This window comes from Propithecus coquereli, unplaced genomic scaffold (assembly GCF_000956105.1).
Source record: "Propithecus coquereli isolate 6110/MARCELLA unplaced genomic scaffold, Pcoq_1.0 Scaffold55, whole genome shotgun sequence".
Lineage (NCBI taxonomy): Eukaryota > Metazoa > Chordata > Mammalia > Primates > Indriidae > Propithecus > Propithecus coquereli.
The window spans coordinates 2,315,633-2,336,958 of NW_012151396.1; the positions used below are offsets into that span (position 1 = coordinate 2,315,633).

At 40.0% G+C, this 21,326-nt stretch overlaps 1 protein-coding gene across 1 annotated transcript in view; it reads right to left on the reverse strand.

The window, feature by feature from the left end:
* The window catches only part of CD226 (CD226 molecule), a 60,967-nt gene that overhangs the window by 9,807 nt on the left and 29,834 nt on the right, over window positions 1–21,326 (reverse strand). The window contains exon 3 of the mRNA XM_012657589.1: window positions 13,740–14,087. Within this exon, the coding sequence (XP_012513043.1) occupies window positions 13,740–14,087 (348 nt within the window). The remainder of the gene's footprint in view (window positions 1–13,739; window positions 14,088–21,326) is intronic.

Sequence of the window (21,326 nt, forward strand, 5' to 3'; positions counted from 1 at the left end):
ATATTTAAAGTGCAGGATATAGAGCCCTTCTTTTTAGAAGTAGACTGAGAATACTTAATAATTAAAATGGCATTCTTTATTAAACTCTAGATTATATGAATTTAGAAGTAGAATTCTTGAAAGTATGGCCATTTGTGTCACACTACTCAATCATAAATACATCCTTTAATATGAAATTTTGCACCTATTTTTAACCTCTCCTAGTAAAGTGTGACCTCTTGGAGTGAGATCCATTTATTCATTCAGCCTTTAAACACATAGTACTTCAGGAAGTACGGCGTACCTGGTACTATAGATAAAGTGGTGGGTAAAACAAATTTGATACCTGATTTAATGGAGCTTATATTGTTTTGAAAAGTGTTGGACAATTTAAAAACAGACAGAGAACAAACATTTTCCCTTAAGAAATAGGGTAAGAGCATGGGGGTCAGGTAGGTGTCCTATCCCACCCCAGAGACGTTTCAATCTAGAGTGTCCCAGCCTGTAGCCAACACTGCTTACTCTTCACCGCTTTCCCTGCCCTCGGTGGCTTTCATGTGAACGACCACTACTCAGAACCAGGCTGGTGTAAACACACAACTTGCTGGGCCCAGTATGTCTGGGGGGAAAAAGAAAAAATGAAAGGCAAATGGGTATGGATGCTTTGGGAGTTAATCAATAGTTCACAACATTCCCTTTTTTCCTTAAGTTTTGCTAATAGATCTTAGGTTGAATAATGTCAGCCCTCAAGCCCTTCTCTTTAAAAAAGAAAGAATTATTGTCTGTTTTCAGCAGCCACTTTTTTGCTGACGTTTTTCACTTACATCCCGATGCTGCGTTGATTCATAGGAGGACAAAAGTGTCTTGAACCGTAAAGCCATTATTTTTCCTTCCATCACAAAAGATAAATACAGTTAAAACAATTTAAAACAAGTCAGTGAAATACATAAATGAATAATTTACTCCAGGACTGTGACCCTCCAGGCTAAGTTTCTGCCAGTGACAAGTATTTATGGCTAAGTTATAAACCCTTAGAAAAGGCTCATGATAGAAGTGCTGCCAGATCCTTCCCTCAGAGCCGGGGGACAAGAGCAGCCATTAGTGTCTATTGTTTATCCTTTATTGGGGTGTGGGGTGGAGCGAGGGAGTGAAGAAACCAAGTAACTTAGAACCTTCATAACTGGACCAAAAAACAAGCCATGGGGAAAACTCACAGATCGTGACCCTTTAATCTCTGGGGTTGTGGGGAAGGGGATGAAAATTAAAGCCACAGTGAGATATCACTTCACACCTGCTACGATGGCTTTTAGCAAAAGATGAAAGATAGCAAATGTTGGTGAGGGTGTGAAGAGAAGAACACCCATGTATACTTTTGAAAGACAAATACCTCATGATCTCACTTATATGTGGAATCTAAAAAAGTCTATTTCATAGAAGTGGTGGGTAGAATGATTGCTACCAGAGGCCAGGCGGAAACGTGGGGAGGGAGAAAATGGGGTCGTCGGTCAAACGGCACAAAATGTCAGACACACAGGAGGGATAAATTTTGGGAGCTATCACACAGCAAGGTGACCACAGTCATAACAACACATTATATATTTCAAAATAACAAAGAGTAAATTTCAAATGTCTCACCATAAAAATGATAGGTAAATGAGGTAATAGATATGTCAATTAGCTTCATTCAATCACTCATTTTACACAAAATACAATCAAAACATCATGTTGTACCCCATAAATATATACAAATATGGCTTATCCATTTAAAATATTAATTTTAAAGAGAGAAGCCCACACATGGGATCTCACTCTATATTCGGATGGAACGTACACAGTGAGAGAGTTCACATGGAAGAGGTGTGTGTGGGCTGACATATTTGGCGTTATCAGGTCATTCCAAGTTTGACTCACAATATGATGTAGACAACTACCCAAGCTTTGTCCCACATTAGACGTTGGTTTGCTGAAAACACAGAGATTTAAGAGAGAAGCCTTGGAGCCTAGTTCTGTCTCTGATTCCTCTCCCTGGAAGACCTCACATAGGACACAATGGTTTAGACACTTTTTAGTGTCAACTGCAAAATGATGATAAAATTAACCACAAGGGTAGCTACAGAACTTTAATAAAGCATGAAGAGGTGCTTTAATATTTTAAGCACCACATAATATAGTTATTAAAAGTCCATATTATATATACACTTATATTTTATGTATACACATTCCAAATTAGGTTAAATAAATAACTCATTTCTGTTCTTTTCATGTTGAAATGTCATGCTGAAATAGTCATGTATAGCAGAGTATGCTTGTTCCTGTAGCTAAAGCCAAGCTCACCTTCCTGGGGAAGGGCAGAGACAGTGTAGATAAACACACACACAGTAATTGCAGCTTTGGAGGACCACTGGAATTAATGGTAGCCCAAAGTTTGTGGAACTTCCATGTATGCCTGAAATATGCATCAAGTAGATATTGATATGGTAATATTATTCCAGTTTTTCAAAGGTCAACTTTCTTTGTGCAAATCAGTTTTATACTCTTTCTATTTCAGAAACCTTCCCCTGTTTTATAGCAAAAAGGTCCTAGAGAATAAATTATTTTTAGAGAATTAAAGGGCCATGACATCAACCTCTAATCTTTTTGAGTAAATAGCAACTGTTCTTCCTCAAAGTAAAAGTATTATCAGATTTCAACTGAGAAACATAAGGCTCAGAGAATCTAAAATAATTTTCCTGTCATTACAGAGCAAACCAGTGAGGGAAGCAAGTTTCCAACCTGATATACAGATTTTCTTATAATTTGTTTCTCTTGATGAATAGTTTTGTACAAATGGCTTAAGCAGTTTAAAATTTCATGTCAGTTCACAAACATATAGCTGAAGATAGGCTGTAAGTTTTGCCTACATAACATAGGATGACTGCACCAGCCACATTTTCCGGCCCCATAATGGGCATCGTACAGTACTGAGGGCCATGGTGCTCCACAGCAACTGGTGTATGGCAAGGGGATCTAGCTCAGCATGTGAGGACAAAGGGGTGGTGAACATCTTCGAATTGGTACATTTATTGAGAAAAGTTTCAAGGCTAGCTCCATTATATTAGATATCTTATCTTTTAACCCCAATATTTCTTAGTCTTATACTTCGTGTGCACTTACCTCAACTTTATGAACATATATATGTTTTTTAAAGGGGACTGTATAGATGCATCAAGTCAGACGGTCAACAAATGCACATGTCTTGCTCACTTTCTTAGTGAACTAGTGTGAAAAAAACAGTTAATATGGCAGGCCTGAGACTGCAGTCTTCAGGATGGCCTGCGTACAAGGTTGGCCCTCAGCTGGTGTGTGGGAATTCGGATTTTCAGAGCCTTCCTACCATTCCCTAACAGATAGAGTTGTGTATCGTGTCGAAACTATTTACACAAACCATGTGGTTTACACCAAACACTTGCTTTTCTGCTGGGATACCAGTCAATCCTTCCGACTTCGCCACATGCACCTTATCCCCTGATTTTGCTTTGGATCCTCCTGCTGTCGTAAGTTAGAGCTGCGAGCACAACTGTAGGCTGAACGCCGTGAGTCCTGCTAGCGAATCCCAGACCCTGCAGAGGGAGGACCCCAAACACAACTGAGAAACGCCATTTGGTCATCTCCTCATACTGGTGGCTCATGTTAAGATGACATTTCCATCATATTATTGTAAGAACATATGCATTCTTATACATATTTTATTTGAAATATAGTTTACATATACAATAAGCCTTATTTATGTAGGTAGTAAGTAATGAGATGTTTTATATATGTGAATCTTCTAAATTAGTAGAGCTTACTCCTTTCATATATCGCGTTTTTTAATTATCATTTTTAGATGGAAATAATTCTAAGCTCGATAGCATATTTCCTTGCCTTACTAAACAGAGAATAATTAACCACCATGTGGGTGTCCTAAGCCATCACGCTGAGCACCAAGTCTTACAGGATGGGTAACATCTACTCTAAATTGCCTTTGTCTCGCTACACTCTTAGAGTTGCACATATTAATAATAGGTTCTTTTTATTATTATGTTGGTCTCCTAACTCACTATAAACTGTTAGCAACCTCAATTTTTTCCCTCAGTACTCCGCAGTCTAACATTTCTTAGCCACTTTTCTAATTATTATATTTACTGTTAGTTTGTTATAACAGGAAGCCAGATACCTGAAAGTAAATAATCCCGACCAGGAGTAAGAGACATTTTGAGTCAAAGCTGAGCATGGCTACATGACAATATTACTATTATGCTTATCTAAAGCATAGAACTTGTTGCATCTACTTCATTTTCTTTTTTATGTATTTGTTATTTTTTTTTTATTTTGGAAAAAGGAGAGCTTTATTTCTCATAAAGGGTAATTTCTAATTCCTGATTTTGTTCATGGCATGTTCAGATAAGTGAATACTAGAAATAAAACTAAACAGAAGCAGGCTTGGCTAGTCTCGTACTCCGAGCCAAGACTCATTTTTAAGTGTTCGTGATTATCACCTGGAGCCTTGCTAAATATCACTCTGATTCACAGACCCAGGGACAAGTCCCAGCGATCCATGTCATTCAGCAAGCACACTAGGGGGTTCCCATGCTGGTTCCCCAGAGCAGCTCCGAGAAGCCCCTTCCACGGGAGTTCCGGCAGCCCCAGCCCTCTCTCCCTGTTTCTCCTCCCTCCTCTTCCTTAGAGCATTGACCTCAGAAAACTTATCATTGTAAGTTCTGTCTCTGTCTCTTTGAAAGGTATGTAAGTCTTTTTAAAGGCTAAATAAACCGCTTGTCAGCTTTATGATGGAGAAATGTCTTTCTCAAGGACCTGGGAGCCATCCCTTTGAAACTTAACCACCAGGAAGACAGCACCCCCCTCTCCCAGTCTCTGTGGGAGGGTAGGAGACTAACCTCCACAGGTGCCTCAATCAAGGTGCGAAACTACCTCCTGTCACAAGATGTAAGAAGTTTATTTTTCCTTTGAATAAAGCCACTTAGCTAACACACATGTCACCCCAATTACTAGATGGATCTAGGAAGAGCTGTGTATGACAAATGGTGCTGACAAGTCCTCTTAGCTGACGACTAGTTATCATTAATCTTCAGAACATGTATGCGATGGGTTGTATCTACTTGGCTATGTAAGGCAGTGAGATTTCCTTCTGTCTTTGCAATCTCTTAGCAGAGTGCCTGTGCTATGCATCACATTCTGATTTAATGTTTATTCAGTAATAAAATTGTTTTCTTTCTCTTCTACCTTTATGGAGCAGTTTCCTGGGGAGGGAGGAGATTTTGTTTCTAATTATATTTCGCCTGCACATTGTTATTCTTACTGTTGTTTAATCAGGTGTAACTCTGTATTACAGTGTTACTATCATGCTTATCCTCTGGATTACAGTGTTAATAAGACATTTTTTCAAATACTCTATTGAAATCAAGATAAACAACCTGCTGTCTATAGTTTGCCTTAAGATACACAATTGGCATAACCTTATCATTTAAATATTTTATGTATTTAGCTGTAGAACATAAAGTTACATAAATATGAAAGAATATAAATGTTCAGAATGTTTTACTGTAGAAAATAAGCTGACTATGGTGGCAGGTGCCCATAATCCTAGCTACTCAGGAGGCTAAGGTGGGAGAAACCCTTAAGCCCAGGAGTTCAAGACCAGCCTGGGCAACATAATGAGACTCCATTTCAAAATATATAAATAAATAAAAATTTTAAAAATAAACCTTTGATTTGAGGGGGAAAGATTTTGGAGGTTAATCCCTTGCTTTCCCTAAAAAGAGAGAAACTATTTTTACTTTCCTATTACCCCAACTCAGGTTTTGATAGTTATTAAACCATTAAAGTCTACATACAAGAGCAAGAGAGCAAGATTTAAGGGAAAGAGAAGGAAGGAGGAAGCCTAAAAAGGAAGGAGGGGGTGTGCTTGGGAACTTTCAGCGGATTCCTGGGGAGTTGCTCAAGGGCGTCCAGTGTGTGGCTCTGGGGAGGCCACGGGGGCAGGTGCTTTGCAAAGCCCAGAAGCCACGTGAGAGCCGAGCTATCACCAGGTCTCTCTAGTAAGAACTGATTCTCCTTTGCCCAGAGGCTCCTCCTGAAATTCCCCTGACCCGTTCCTGGTGTGGACTTGACTTCATCAGCAACCAGCACCTTCCCTCCGGACCCTAACACCTGCTGCCTGCTTTGCTCATTCCTCCATGTGTGGGAAGCCCGCCTCGCATGCCTCCACCGTGTGCACATGCCCCTAAAAAGAGGACAAGTAGGAAGAGGAGAACGCCCCAACTCAGCCTCTAAGTCGGCTGGAGCACCCCGAGCTGAAACAAAATAGTGGGAGGTCAGGGCCCCCCATTCCTTTGCCTATACTTGTTCTGTATGTTGGTCCTGTTTGAAGCCCATGGTCTGTAAAAACCTCCTGAAAGGAAGGAAATGCTCTGTAACTCTACAATCGCCAGCTTCTGTTGTGATGTATCTGTTGACGATGGTAATTTTTTCTTTCACGCTGAGCAGAAATACAGTGCTGAGAATGAGAATGCTGAAGCCAGTCTGCCTGGCTCTGAATCTCAGCTCCTCACCTACTAGGTATGAAGCCCTGAATGAGTTACTTTAAACCCCCAGGCCTCACTTTCCTCATCTGTAAAATGTGGATGACCATAGAGTTGTTGTGACAAGTAAAAGAGGAATTACCAGTAAATTCTTAGAATAGCAACTGGCACACACAGGAGCACGATATGTCTGTTTATTGTTTAGAGGCCAAGAGAAAGTCCCGTGTCGCTTAACTCTTATAACTGCTGCTTACAACTTTTTCCTTGGGCCCTTAGAAAACTTCAAAATTCAAACTATATGGCATGTATAAAGACCTATATATAAATGTATTGTAAATGTCATACAGATCTTTTCTGAATACGAAATTCAGCAAGCTTTCAGATAAATATTTGCCTCCAAATATTCTACCCAATTTTAAACCATTTTATGAAAAAAAAGATTTCACTGAGCGCACTAGAAAACATGAAAATCAATGCCTGGTGTAAGAAACAAGAACTCTAGTAATGATTTCAAAACCTGCAGCTTTATGCTCTAGAATTGAATTACCCAGCTGATCCCTCTTTTTTTTTTTTTAAGAGCCAATAATTTAAAAAGGAATTATAAGATTAGAATTCAAAACCAGTACTTTCATTTATTGGATAAAGAAGAGAAAATAGTAGTCGATATAAAAGCAAAATGATTTGTTCTAATTAAAGTATTTGGGATTTGGCATTTGCCCATACGTTAAGTATGGTTGTAAAATTGCCCCCACAATCACATGTATTTATTGAATGTTTATCATATGACATGTGGAATAATAAACTTGTTCCTCCTAACAAATGATCACAGATATCTTATTAATAATTCATGTGCCTATACACAAACACACACACACACACACACGCACACATTAAAAGAGTAAATAATCTCTCCTTATGCTCCATGTAAGATATGAAAAACTGAAGACACAGTGACATCAGGACAACTGTACTTTTTGAGCCTGTATTTTTCTACATTTGTAAATTCGCCTCCTCTGTGGCCATGATTTGGGAGTTTCTTTGATGTGAAGACACAGAAAACACCCCACCCTTTGTCAATGTAGTCTTCTCATCTCAACATCTGCTTTGTGCTTTGCCCAAATCCATCATCATCATGGTAAGGCTTTTTTCATTTCACTCACTATTCAACACAGCTAAAGCCATTTCTCACTTTACACCATTTCAATTGAGAGCATTAACATTGCAACTTTATAACTGTGGAAGGAAGAACTTCTTGAGTTAATCAAATAAAATGCCACTCATATCTAAAAGATTATGAACACCATGGCTATTTTTAAGTTCTAAAAAAAGGTAAGTACATTGAATTGATTCTGAAAATAAATTTCAGAGTAGCCAATGAAGATTGTGAAATATTTATTCCATAAAAGTTGTACCAAAAAATACCATGTTTCCCTGTTAAATAAATGTCTTTTTAAAATCCCTGAATCATTTCAGGGCAAATAACTTTAAAATAAAAATTGCGGTTCAAAGATATATTAATATCTCTACAAATGACAGATCTATATTAATTGTTTATTTCCTGTCCTTTTAAATAACGTAGTCCTCTGCAAATCTACTATGTCATCTTTGAGTATTTGTCAGTAGTCAAGGTAGCACGTTTGAAATACTTCAGACGAAATTAGAAATATAAGTCTGATTCAGTTGCAATACTTAAAACAAGGATTTCTGCTAAGAATGAAATGCCATTAATCTTACATGAAGAACTAATTTTTTTAATTTTAGGTAATTTCCTACTTGCCTTTGGAGAAATTTTTGCACAATCATCTATGTACAAGCTGTTAACAATTCCCAGGTGCTTTCAGAATGAAAATTCCACACATGACAAGAAAGTATAAATGGTTATTTTACAGCTGGAGTCATTAGGAAGGTCTCTTAAATAAATGTGGCCATGCCTAGATTTTAAGCGGGAAGAAAATCAGTACATTTGTCTGAATTTGAATTCCTACCTGTGGTCTAAATTCCTAGGGAAAGAAAAACTTCATGGAAAGTTTCAAATTTAATCTGAGGATAAATGACCAACTTTAGAATAGCAGTTCCTAGGATCAACTGTTTTCTAATTCTACCAACTTGAATTGTTTATAATGGTGTTCAATTAGAACTTGCTTAATGTACATGAGGTAGCAGTACACACTCAATAATATTCCTTATATGGCAGTGTCATCAAATCAATTTAATGTGTGACCTTTCGGAATTTCCTTCTCTCTGATAATAACTTGTCACTATTATTCAATGCAATGTCTTATTTATCTATCTATACAAATATGGTATGTATAAAAAATGACAGCAGACAAGCATTCTAGAATTTTGTGTGTTAGAAAAAAATGAATAAATCAATATGTAAGGCTTATAAAACAAATTAACTGACCAGTTGCATTTTTTAAATGCAATGTTCTCATAAAAGAACTGATTTGGGCAGAGGCAACTATAAAGTAAAGATGCAACGACATAATAAGCCATGATTGAGTAATCAGCTCACTTGTGCTGTTGGGAACTATGTTTCATCTGGATACCCAGTTATCCCCCAGAATTTTAAAAACAAAACTAAATTGGGCTGAAAATTGTGGTTGATCCGTTTCAGTGGAGGCTATTTTAACTCGTGACCAGTGACACCAGTGCTCTGGGATTCTGATCGTGTGGTTCTACCGTTTAAAGGAACTGTCGTGGACATTTTATTTTCCATGTAGGTAAAGATAATAAAAGGCTGAGGTTCCTCACACTACGTCAGCCCAGGCCATACCAGCTCACAATCCCTATGTCTGCAATCTTCATATTCTAAATGTTCTAAATTCATAGGAGTGGGACAGAGGCTCTGGATTAACAAAATCCTCTATAAAAAAACCATCTTATCTACAACCTGAAAGAGTTCTGGAATCCAAATCAACTGGGAGCAAACTGGCTGAATTTTGGCAGAAACTAAAGGCCACAGAAATAAATAAAATTTATTTCTCTTCTTCAATAGCCTTATAATCCAACCCAGGAACACAAAGTCTCGAAGTCAGTAATTGTCACCAAGCCATATATGGGCAAAACTTCATAATCTGATCTTTTATCCTCCATTTGTCAATCCCCTGCCTCACAGAAGAAACACCTGGGAAGGTTCTCTTAACTGTGGCACTGTGATTTCCTAGCAAACACTTTTACAATCCTAATTGACAAACCCCATCCTCCTGTTCTAGTGACCAGCAATTATGCACCATTTGTATTTAAAAATGCAAAATAAGAAAATGAAACTTAAGAAAAGGAAATAGGCCTCTCTGAAAGTTACATATGTAAACAAAAGTTCATGAAAATTTTCTCCCCAAACATTGCATTTGATCTTCTGAAAGTTCAGTTTCTTTGATCAGCAATCACTAAACCTCAAATGTTAATCACTGATGAAGAAAACCTAGAAATAATCTAACTAGAAGACTTGAAACTAAAACGAGCATAGTCCCTACTAGTGTAAATGGAAATGTTAACATATAATCAGTCAAGAGCACTTATGGAGCATAGCCTGGAAAGATACTTGGACAACTTTAAACAGAGATGCCATAATCCCTAATCTCAAGTAATTGCTGATAATAAGAGTTCGGGCCATTATAAATAGCTGCAGTTATGAAGTCATTCAAGGGTAGCAATTTTCAAGTTATAAAAGTTTGAGAAATTCAAGATACTTAATGGCTCAATGACAAGAAAGCAGACCGGACTAATGAGAAAAAAACACAAAGACGTTGAGACCTGAAACTCTACAGGAAAGGAGGTGGAAGTGGTGAAACTTAGTAGGTTGGTTAAGAGAAGAAGAAGGTAGAAAAGTGTGAGTGGCCGTCTCGAGACACTGGAAAGCACAAACTGAGATTCAGATCACACTGACAACGTCTCTTTCCTGGGGAGGCCACCTTTGTGCCCAGGAAGAAGTAAAATTATCTCTGTTTGCAGATAATGTGATCACATATGTCTAAAACCCTAAAAACTCCACCAAAAAAAAAAAAAACAGAATAAATGAATTCAGTAAAGTGGCAGAATACAAAATCAATGTACGAAAATCAATTGAGTTTCTGTACACGAGGTATCCAAAAAGGAAATTAAGAAAACAATCCCATTGACAATAGCAAAAAAGAATAAAATACTTAGGAATAAACTTAACCAAGGAGGTGAAAGACTTGCACTGAAAATGATAAAGCAACTTACTCTTTCTTGAGTACTGCCTTGCCACCTTTGCTCAAGAATCAATAGTGGCTTTCTTTGAGTGTTATACGAGATCCGGAATTCCACCAAGTTATCACTTAATTTAACCTATCTCGTGCCACATGGATCCACAACTCAGACTCTGTCCCAGCCCAGCCGTTTGATTGCAGCCATGTCCCCAGCCCCGCAAATCCTGTGTTACTCCCCACAACCTGCCTTATCCTGATTCCTCAGCTCTAATCACTGATGCTTCATATACAGCTTGGTTCAGCTGAGTGGCCTCGTGGCTGGAAGAAGATTGCACAAGGACCTGAGTAAATATACTTATCAGTGGCAAACACAAGTTTGTTGAAAACTAATCTCCAGAACTTTCTGTGCAAGCTGATTTCATTTCTTTGTCTATGTTCTTTTTATCATCAATAAGCTCAGTTTAAACAAGAGTAGTCTACACATCATTTCGGTTAACAGTAAAAGACTTCTTAATAAATTCTTTTGGTGCCACCTAAAATGCTTCTTTCATGACTGATGAAAATCTGGAGGATATTGAGGGCCAAAAATTATTTTGGTCACTATCAGTGGACACACACTGTCCCCTGTTCCTTGCCCTTGCATTCAGACAAGTTTCAAATTCAGAAAAATCAATCTAGAACTATTTTAAAAGTTGAGGAAAGACCTCCTATGCGTGTGTCCGTGTGTGTATGAATATGAGAGCCCTGAAAATCTTTCTTTTAGATCCAGTACTATGTCCTATAGAAGAAGTTGATGGGAACTAACAAAAGCATGCACAGCCATTTATAAAATCTGTGTCACAAGCACCTTTCCCTTGACAGCTGAAATTAATTAAATCTGCTCCACATCTCATACCTGTCTCTCTGCTTTAATATCTACATTGATTTTTGACCAAACAGCCTCAAGACTTGAAATAATCAAGTGGCCCCAGAGAAAGCACAAATGATCTATTTTGTTCTACGTCTAATTTTTTATGTTCAATCTTTCATTTATAGTAATTGAAAAAAGGAATTAAACCAAAACATCCAGTCAATGGCTATCACCTTCTGTCAATTATAAGTTTTTACTAATGGATGTAAGGCCCAGTTGATATTCTTTCAATTTGTCAACTGAGTGTCAAAAAGCCATTTGCAACATGGACACTAATAATACTAACCATTAAATTCAATCATCTTCATTTCATTGGCAGATGTTTGACACTTTATAATTTATGTACAAAGACATAGTTTTGTGCAAGAAACTTAGTCATGTTTGGATGAATGCGTGACATTTTTATTAATTAGTGAGAGTTAAATAATTACACCTCTTAAAAATCTATTACCTTCATTTTCTCTATGATTGAAGATGTTTATAATTACTTTTTTGGCATATAACGGACAAGGTCTTAATTTCATATGTCTTTGAAAATGATTCTTGATGACATTTTTCTGAATAGAACATTTTCTGGTCTTGGTCTCTAAGAAAAGGTTAGTGTCTGTTTTCACTCTTTCTTCTGGCCAGGTTAAAAAAACACTCCGTTCTGCAAGGTTTTTTTTAGGTAAAAAGTATTTCCTGTCTATGTTGGAAGGAATAGAGTCAACGTTTAAAATGAGGACTCTTTGCTAATTTTTCCTCCCCCAAATATTCCATCAACTGCTCTTTTGCATTAGTTCTAGGTCCCCTGTATGTCTCACTCACAGTTCCTATTGTCATTCAGAGGAACAAAGAAGGCTTGATGTGGTGAAGGTGATTGTTCATTAAAAAGAAATAAAAACTGCCATCCTCTGGCAAACTTCCCCCTTGTTCCACACAGCTGCCGCAGCAGCAGCAGTAGAGGCTGCTGTTTACACAAAACCTTTTCTTCTTCATTTTTGATGCAGGAAGAAATATCAGTCTGCAACATAAGCAGTCTGTGGTGGGGCAGCCCAAGCCTAAGAAGTCTTGGCTCTAAAAGTCTAAACACAAGTCAAGGTAAATGAACTGGTTGATGGCATATGAAGGACAGAGAGAGAAAGGGAGGAAGGAAGGAAGGAAAAAAGGAAGAAAAGGAGAGAGAATGAGAAAAGGGGAGAACAAAGTGAAACAAAATCCCTACCACCAGTAAACGTGAATTCTGGTCCCTGACATGTCTTCCAGCAGAGAGGAAGCCTGCCCAGAGGCAGAAGTGAGAGTCTGAAATTGCTTTCCTCCCACTCGATTGTAATACAGGCCCTAGAAAGACCTCTCTCTCTCTATAAGGGCCTGTCTATATTTGCACTTCTGTAAGTGAAAAAAAAAAATCACTTTTTTTAGGTAAGAAATAATGTTCTCACTCTCATACAAGGGTGGATCTAGGTCTTGTGGGGCCTGAAGCTCACGAGATTGAAGACTTCATTACAGCAAAGGAGACAAATCACTAATATAAAAGTTGTGAAGTGCCTTGGGCAGGGCCTGCCCAGGTGGAAACCTTGAAGGTCAGTTTTGTTAGACGTAGGGTTGGTCTGTTTCTGTGCCCAAGTTGAAAACGCCTGAGAGAAACAAGGCTCGGATCAGGCAAACTGGCAACCACATTATCAAATACCCATGGAATCCCACACAACTCGATCTAGCACTGTCTTGCTATCACTGGGGATACCAGGGCATTCCGACACCTCGTCAGCACCATCCACGATGTTAATGTAATTGAGAAGATAGGCGTTATATAGCTGAAGCATGTAGGCTGCTGATACCATGTGTTTTTCAGACTTTTACTGAATTTTTTTTTTCAAATTTCAAGAATGTGGCAGATAAGAAAACAGGGAAGATTTTTATTGTTATATTTGTAATTAATAGATTTGTAAGAAAAAGGAATGCTAAATACTAAAATTTAATAATGGCCAACTCACCTAAATTCAACCATTAAAAAAAAATACTGAACGTTACTCACATTCAATGGACATGTTTACCATAAACGAAAAGAACAACGGAGGCCTATCCACAGTGGTTGGCTATTTCTGTTTTTGACGCCCGAAGACGCCTGTTAGCACTCACCGTCAGTCACGGTCAGCCTCACAACGAAGGTTTCGTTCTCTCCGGTGCTGGCCTGGAAGCAGCAGCGGTAAAATCCCGAGTCAGAGACAGTGACGTTCGGAATGATGATGAAACTTCCCCTGCTTCCCTGGGTGCAGGTGGTCAGTATTTGTCTTTGGTATTTTGAGGTGTAATTTCTGCCTTGGAACAAATTGCAGCAAGTTAAGAGGTCGATCTGATGGGGCTGGATCTTTTCCCACGTAACCTGTTGCACTGGCCACTTCGTTTGAAGCTGACAGAGGAGTGTGACGTTTTTTCCAGGTTCTGAGATTACGTGGCTAGTTGATGGCACGGCTATGTCAAAACTATCTGAAAAGAAGAAGTAAATGATCAGACATAGTTTGTCAGATTTTTGGACACACAAGTGGAAACTACCCAGAAAGTTCTATCAAAATGATCGGCGATGCCATTTAACTTAGTTTCATTGATTGTAAATGATAACTTTATATCACATTTTTGTAAGTGAAAGGATTTTTTTTAAGGCTGGGGAGATAACTAGAAAAGAGGATGCATGTTCACACCTAATGTCTTAAGTGTTACTTGGTTAACCATGTAATGAGAAACCAAAACCCCTGGTGCTTTTTCTTGATAGTGATCACACCAAGAGGCCGAATTTCACTATGAGACTCTTGTGCAGGCGGGTGACTCAAACACTGGCTTTGAGCATCAAATGCCCGGTTATAATCACACTGGCTAAGATTTGAATGGTCATACAAAGATGCCAAATCATTTCCACTGAATACGTACATAAACTCATTTTTCCGATGTACAGGACTGTCTTATGCACAGGTAAAGTAGGGACCGACAGATGGTATGAATTGCTGGTACCAGGAAAATCCTCCAGTATTCTCCCACCTTCCCGACAACACTTCTGGGCTTCCCAGCACAAAGTTCTCAGTAAATTATCACCAAATATCTACGTCAGCCGTTCTCACAGTGTGTGTTGAGGACCCAGGGGATGCCCATGTCCCTTTCAGGGATCTGCCTGGTCAAACCTATTTTCACGGTAATATTAAGAAATATTATAATTTAACTTCATCACTCTCATTCTCTCACGAGTATACAGGAGATACTTCCAGAGGCTCTGATGGCTAACGGATATGTGCTTGAAAACTTTTGTGTTTTAAATATTGCTCGATATTAATTTCTAATATAGTAAATATTAATATGACGGATATAACCGATACTCCTTGGGCATCCTCAATAATTTTTAAGAGTATAAAGGGGTCCTGAGACCGAAAAGTTGGGAATCTGAGCAAGATAAACTTCAGGAATGATTTCTCAAAATTAAGATTGCCCAGAGGTGTAATGCGTGGACCTATTTACTAGTGGTTAACACCTTCTTTTATCTTATATCTTTACTGCTGCCAGCAAAGAATTCTGACCTACTGCTTACACAGAGAAGGAGTCCGGGGTGGTGATGATGTCACCAAGCTCACTGGCACTAGAGGAGGAATGCAAAAAGTGACAAAACATATGTCATTTTATCTATGTGACAGTTTTGCTCAGGGTTGGCCCAGGAGCCACTGTCTTGGCTTTCGACAAAAGAAAATAAGAAAGAGAGAAGGCGGGGGGTGAGGTAGCAAAAGAGAGCAATAGAGGGAGGAAAAGAGAGAGAGAAAGAGAAAGGAAGGAGGGAGAGAAGTGAGAAAGGCAGGAAGGACAGAAGGAAGGAAGAGAGAGAGGGAGAAAGGAAAACAAGTGAAAGAAGAAGGTATCACATTTGAAAGAAAGAGTGAACGTACATCTAAAATACAATAAGACGTGCTCCCTATCACATATTAAACTAGGACACTATGTCTATGATAGTAGCATCGCCACTGGAAACGAGCTTCAGCAGGTGGTTCCAAGTGTCAAAATGCTGCAAAGAGGAAACCTTGGCACTCAAGTTTTTTGTCTGCAACCAAACAGCTGCTTACCAAAGTTAACACTTTACCCACATAACAGGCAGACAGAAAACATTTCATCTCTAAGTAATAAACCAACACAAGAAAAGGGAAGGAAAAGAAGGCAGAAAATTCATAAGAAATGGAAAAAGAAAGAAAATAAAAGCTTAAAGGAAACAAAAGGCAAATTAAAATAAAAATTAAGACAAAGAAAAGAAGGAAATGAGGGGCAATATAAAGAAAAGGCTAAATCAGATACTAGCACAGTGTGTTGGAAAAATGAACTAACATAAAAGAGATGAGAAAAAAGAAAAGAAAAAGCGAATTTTTACTCAAGCCATTCTGGACCTTTGGAAGTGAGAGGCAGGCCAGCCCTGGCACGGGTTGGATGTGTGTCTTCAGGACTCACGCTCACAACTATTCTGGAGGAAGGATAGAGGAAGGATGCCTCCTTCCTCCAATCCCAGGAGTTCTCTTTATCTGCCCATCTAACCAAACTGCTCTCAGGAAGCAACCCCACATACCTGCTGACTGAGGTGCACAGTGGCGTGTGGAGAAAGGCTCCAGTGGTGAGTGGCCAGGCCTCAGGGCCATGGAGGCAGCTGTCTTTAGAGGGGCAGAGTGCAGGGAGTTTACGGCAGAGGCTCCAGGTAAGGACCCAGACCCCCAGTCCAACAGACTGAGACGGAACTGGAAGCAGCAGGGCCCCATCCCCAGAGGCAGGTGGTTCGGAAGCACAGAGCAGTCCCCGGCTAACCCTTCCTGATCAGAGTGACTGGTTGGTGTCAGAAGAAATCAAACCCCACACGAGGTCTGCAGAACCTCCCGTGCCTCAGATGTTGCTTGTGGCTGTTTGGATGCCCAGGTCCTCTGCACAGGCTGATGGAAGGCTGCCCAAAGTGACCTTGAAAACAGCAATTAAGAAGAGCCCGTGCAAACAAGAAAACCCCAGCATCCAGACAAACTTAGAATTGGAAAGTGAATCCATGTAAACAGGGACCAAGATGTCACAGTTAATTGGGAAGAAAAAAAGGTTGACTTGAATTTAATCCTAAAATAGAAACAAAAGTAATAAAAGCCAATTTATTCTATACTTATATTTAGCTATGTATTAATTCTTAGAATAAACACAGAATAGACTGGGTTGTTTTTACATGATTTGTACTACAGGATTTCATGATGAAGTATTCTGTATCTTGTGTCTGACTTTTCTGGCAAGATAATAGATCATTCTTGAAAATTATTTCAGTGTTTCATCACCTTCTCCAAGCCCCACTTGGTCCCAAACATTGCTGGGCACATCATTCCACACGAGGCCCTTGCATGCCAGCACATCCCCAGCTGCTCACCTGTCCACCTTGCTGTCCTCACTGGCCAACAGCTCTGCAAAATCCTTTACCAGCTTCACAAAGCCCTGCACCTTTTTACTATCACCTTATAAGCCCAAACTTCCATATAGATAGACCTTTGTACAATATACCACTTAGAACCATGTTTGGCATAGAGTAGTCAATCAATATTTTTTGAATAAAAAACTATTTACAATTTCACCTTGCAGTCAATATGCAATGTATTTTTATTGATTTGAGGGGTATTTATGTCTACAATAACCTGATATTAAGAAATGTATTTAAAATGATATTTATCATGCCTAGGCAACAATTATCAGTGTCTGCAAATTCACAAAAATACATTGATGTTTCCACAATACAACCTTAGAATTGGCAGCCTTGCTAAAATAATCAAACCTGATGTTGATCAAGCCTCCAAATGTAACCACCAATTTCCAGAACTACAAAGAGCAGAGAAATGTGCTAAATGACACCAGGGGAAAGCAATCCATGGGAACACAGTAAACTCAAAGTAACAACAAAAGAATTGAGGAGAGAAAGAACAAGGAAGGAACCTACAGGGTAGAAGAGATGCAAGAGACACATCAAACAGTTACAATACGTGGAACTTGGAAAAGGGCATAGTCACAGAACAACTGGAGAAATATGAAGTAGATATTTAATAATTTTAAGGATTATTGCTGTTTTTCTGGGGGCGAGAGGATGATGGCATCATGTTTATGTTAAAAAATGGACTCCTCATCTTTAGAGAGTCAGGCTGAAATATTTATAGACGAGATCATAGAACAGCTGGAATTTGCTTCAAAATAACCAAGGAGAAGAGCGAGTGTGGGAAAATACAGAACAATATCATCGACCTGAACTTGACAGTCGGTGAAGCTACGCGATGGTCACGTGGCAATTCATTACACTGCTCTTTGTGTTCGTATATGTGTTAGAAACGTCCACATCAAAAGTCTTAAAAATATTTGTACAGGATTTGAGAAGTGAGAGAACTGACCTAACAGGAAGTACCTGCTTTGTGAAAGGTACTTCCCACACCCAACCTCTAATCCTCGTAACAACATAAGCCGATGGGTATTAATGTGCCTGTTTCACTGATGAAAAAAATACTTACACAGCTTTCCCAAAGAGCTGTGCTGGCAATAGCAGAATCAGAAATCAGACAAATTCGTTTGGTTTTACAGCCCTCACATGCTTCACGACAGAACACTGCCACCTTTAAACTCTCCCCTCCATCTTCAACCTCTGCTTCTAAATGGGCTCTTCCCTCACCTCTAAATAGGATCTTTCTCCCACCCCTGAAGACCAACTTTGGGTGGATGCTGGGTGCCATCCGATCTGTTTCTTCTTCCCTGTTCATTCAGAATTTGGGAAGGTGCGTCTCCATCCTGACTCTGCCTCCTCACGTCTCGCGAGTGCCTCAACACAAACAACCATCCATTTCCACCATTCGGCCGAGACTGCAGATGTCACCAATGTTCCTGGCCTTGAACACTAGATGTCCAGCCCTCCGGGAAGCACTCTAACCCTTGACTTCTGTGACATGGCGCCTTCCCGCTTCTCCTCTCTCTTTTCTAACCTCCCCCCACTGTCTCCTTCAGGGTTTCTCTTCCTCTGTTGGTCCTTTTAAAACGCGGTTGTGCCCCAGGATTCCACTGCTCTTCCCTCTCTTCTCTCCATCCCTGGGTAGCTGCCCACTCTCACTAATCAACCACCGTTTACATGGGGATGACGTGGAAATCATTATCTCCTGCTCAATCAGACCTCTCCCCAGGGCTCCTAAAGCACTAAACAAAAACTCGATCTTATGATGTTTAAAACAGATGAAAAATTGAACAGCCCAGGATTGCCCTGAGCCGTCTGCAGGAGCACTATGGTTACGCCAGCTAATTAGAAGTGACGGCAGTAGTAGCTTCACATATTCCCAACTGCGCCTAGACTACGAATATGCTTAGCTGAGAACTTTTCTAAAAACTCTTAGCAGTGACCCACATAAATACAAAATAAAATGTTGACTACATGATGACTAAGGAGGTGTTCTAAAGCAGCCTGACATAAAGCTCTCAAAAATAGGCAAGCAAAAGAAACAGACACACTAATTCCCAGCTACAAGGAGGCAACAAAGTGCAGAAGGTGGAGAAATAGGAGAAATTGCACCCTGGCACGCACAGGGCACGCGGTGTGGAGGACTACCGAGGGCAAAGGAGGAGCACACGCCCAAAGGCACAGTTTCCCCAGAGGAACTTTGCCCCTCTAGTAGTTCTGCCTGCAATGGACAAAAAGTGAGAAGGACGGTCATGGTGGACACTGAACTGAGGGGTTAAGTGGCTTCAAGCAGACAAGAAACCAGAGCCAACAGGAGCCTTTAGCCTAGAACACGTCAGCCTTCATGGGAAGATGCACCAGGCAGACTCCTGCCCACCTGTGAAACTCGCTGTTGTGTGCTCACTGCAAACATAGACAGCAATCGAAGTATCAGATGGCATTTCTCTAAAAAGTTGCAATGTTCCCCAATGACCAAGTCTGAGGGTATTAGGGCTGAATTGTGTCCCCCAAATTCCTGTGGTGAAGCCCTAACCTTCAGTAGCTCAGAACGTGATGTGGTTGGAACTAGAGTTGCTGCAGGTGCAATCAGTTAGGACGAGGGCATCCTGGACTAAGGTCATCCAGCAGGACCCGTGTCCTCATAAAAAGGGGAAATTCGGACATGCACGCAGGGGAGAACTCATGTGAAGGTGAAGGCAGAGGTAGGGGTGCTCTTTCCACAAGACAAGAAGTGCCAAAGATTGCCAGAAAAGGCCAGAAGCTAGGAGAAAGGCCCAGAACAGACCTTTCCTCACAGACCTCAGAAGGAACCAACCCTGCCAACACCTGCGTCTCGGACTTCCAGCCTCCAGAACTGCAAGACAATACATTTTTGTTGTTTAAGCCACCCAGTTTTGGGGACCGTGTTATAGCTGCTCTAGGATACTAAGACAGGCATGAGGACCATCAGGACCCTATTTCGGGTGCAGTCTAGGCTTCATCAGAACCTACCAGAAGCAGCCAGGCCCCCCTGCTAGGGAAACCCGCCGTCCTCACAACGCCCCTCCCCACACACTGCCATGTGCTGTCTTTCATTTAAAGTGCAGACAAACGGTAAAGGAACCAAACAAGATAAGAGAAAATAAGCTAAAAGATTGCTTGACGGAAAGGCACAGATAAGGTGGGAAGAAGGAGAGCTATGGTAAGAAGATAAAAACACAACCTGACAAAGCCATCGTGAAGGCAGTCCGGGCAAGGCTGTTTGTTTAAATGAAAAGAAAAAAAAAGTGGCTAGAATCAGGCAGGCATGTCCTGGATGGAAAATCAGAGATTTAGCCCAGAAAACACATATTAAGAGAAGATTTGCAGTATGTCCAAACTGTGATTCCCCAGTCTGAGCATGGACGAGCTCGCCATGCAGGACTGGGCAGATTTGTGATTGAAATTATCCGAGTCAAACACCTGCTGGGGCCCCCAGCCCAGCTCCAGACACCCAGGCTGCCCCCCGAGCAGCTTTGCCTCCAGAAGCTTCTTCAGACTGCTGTGTAAAGGGTAATCATGGAGCCTCACATTGTTACTTTCGTTCAGGTTCCAGTCATTAAAAAATAACTTTCAATCTCTGCACCATGGTACAATGAGAGATACTTTTCATTCAGTCAGTATCACAAAGTTTGCTAAAACACATGAAAGAGTCTAACTTTTGAGGATTTCTGCAGTTTCTCCCAACCAGAAAATAACTAATGGGATTTTAAATTTTAAATACAGGTAGTACATTTGTGAGGTCTTGTAAAATCAAAAAATGGCAATACAGTGCAAGAGCATTGGTTTGTTTTCTATAAAATGTTCCCAATTGGCCTTTCAGATTAGGAAATTTAATGTAGCCTTTCTGAGCAGATTTTTAACAGAAAAAGATATCGAGAGATTAGCACTGTCTCTAATCATTCTCTCCTAGAGAATAGGTTGTGTTACTGAACTGTCCCTGGTGACTACATTAAACGTTTTGTCTCATATACTTAAAAAACATTTTTAGTATATTTTAAAAACAAAATAACAAGCCTTGAATAAGTCCTCACCATGTGCCAGCATCAAATGCATTACATATGCTAACATATTTAGTCCCCTACAGATAAGTCGCCCAGCCTGTGAAGGGCAGAGACATCGTCACCTGGGTTGGGGGGCTGGGGGGCAGGGAACCCCACCCAAACCACCCCTACAAAGGGACTGCAGCAATACCTAAAATTTTCCTTTCTACCCTGCAAGAGGGCTGGATTTCACAGAAGCAA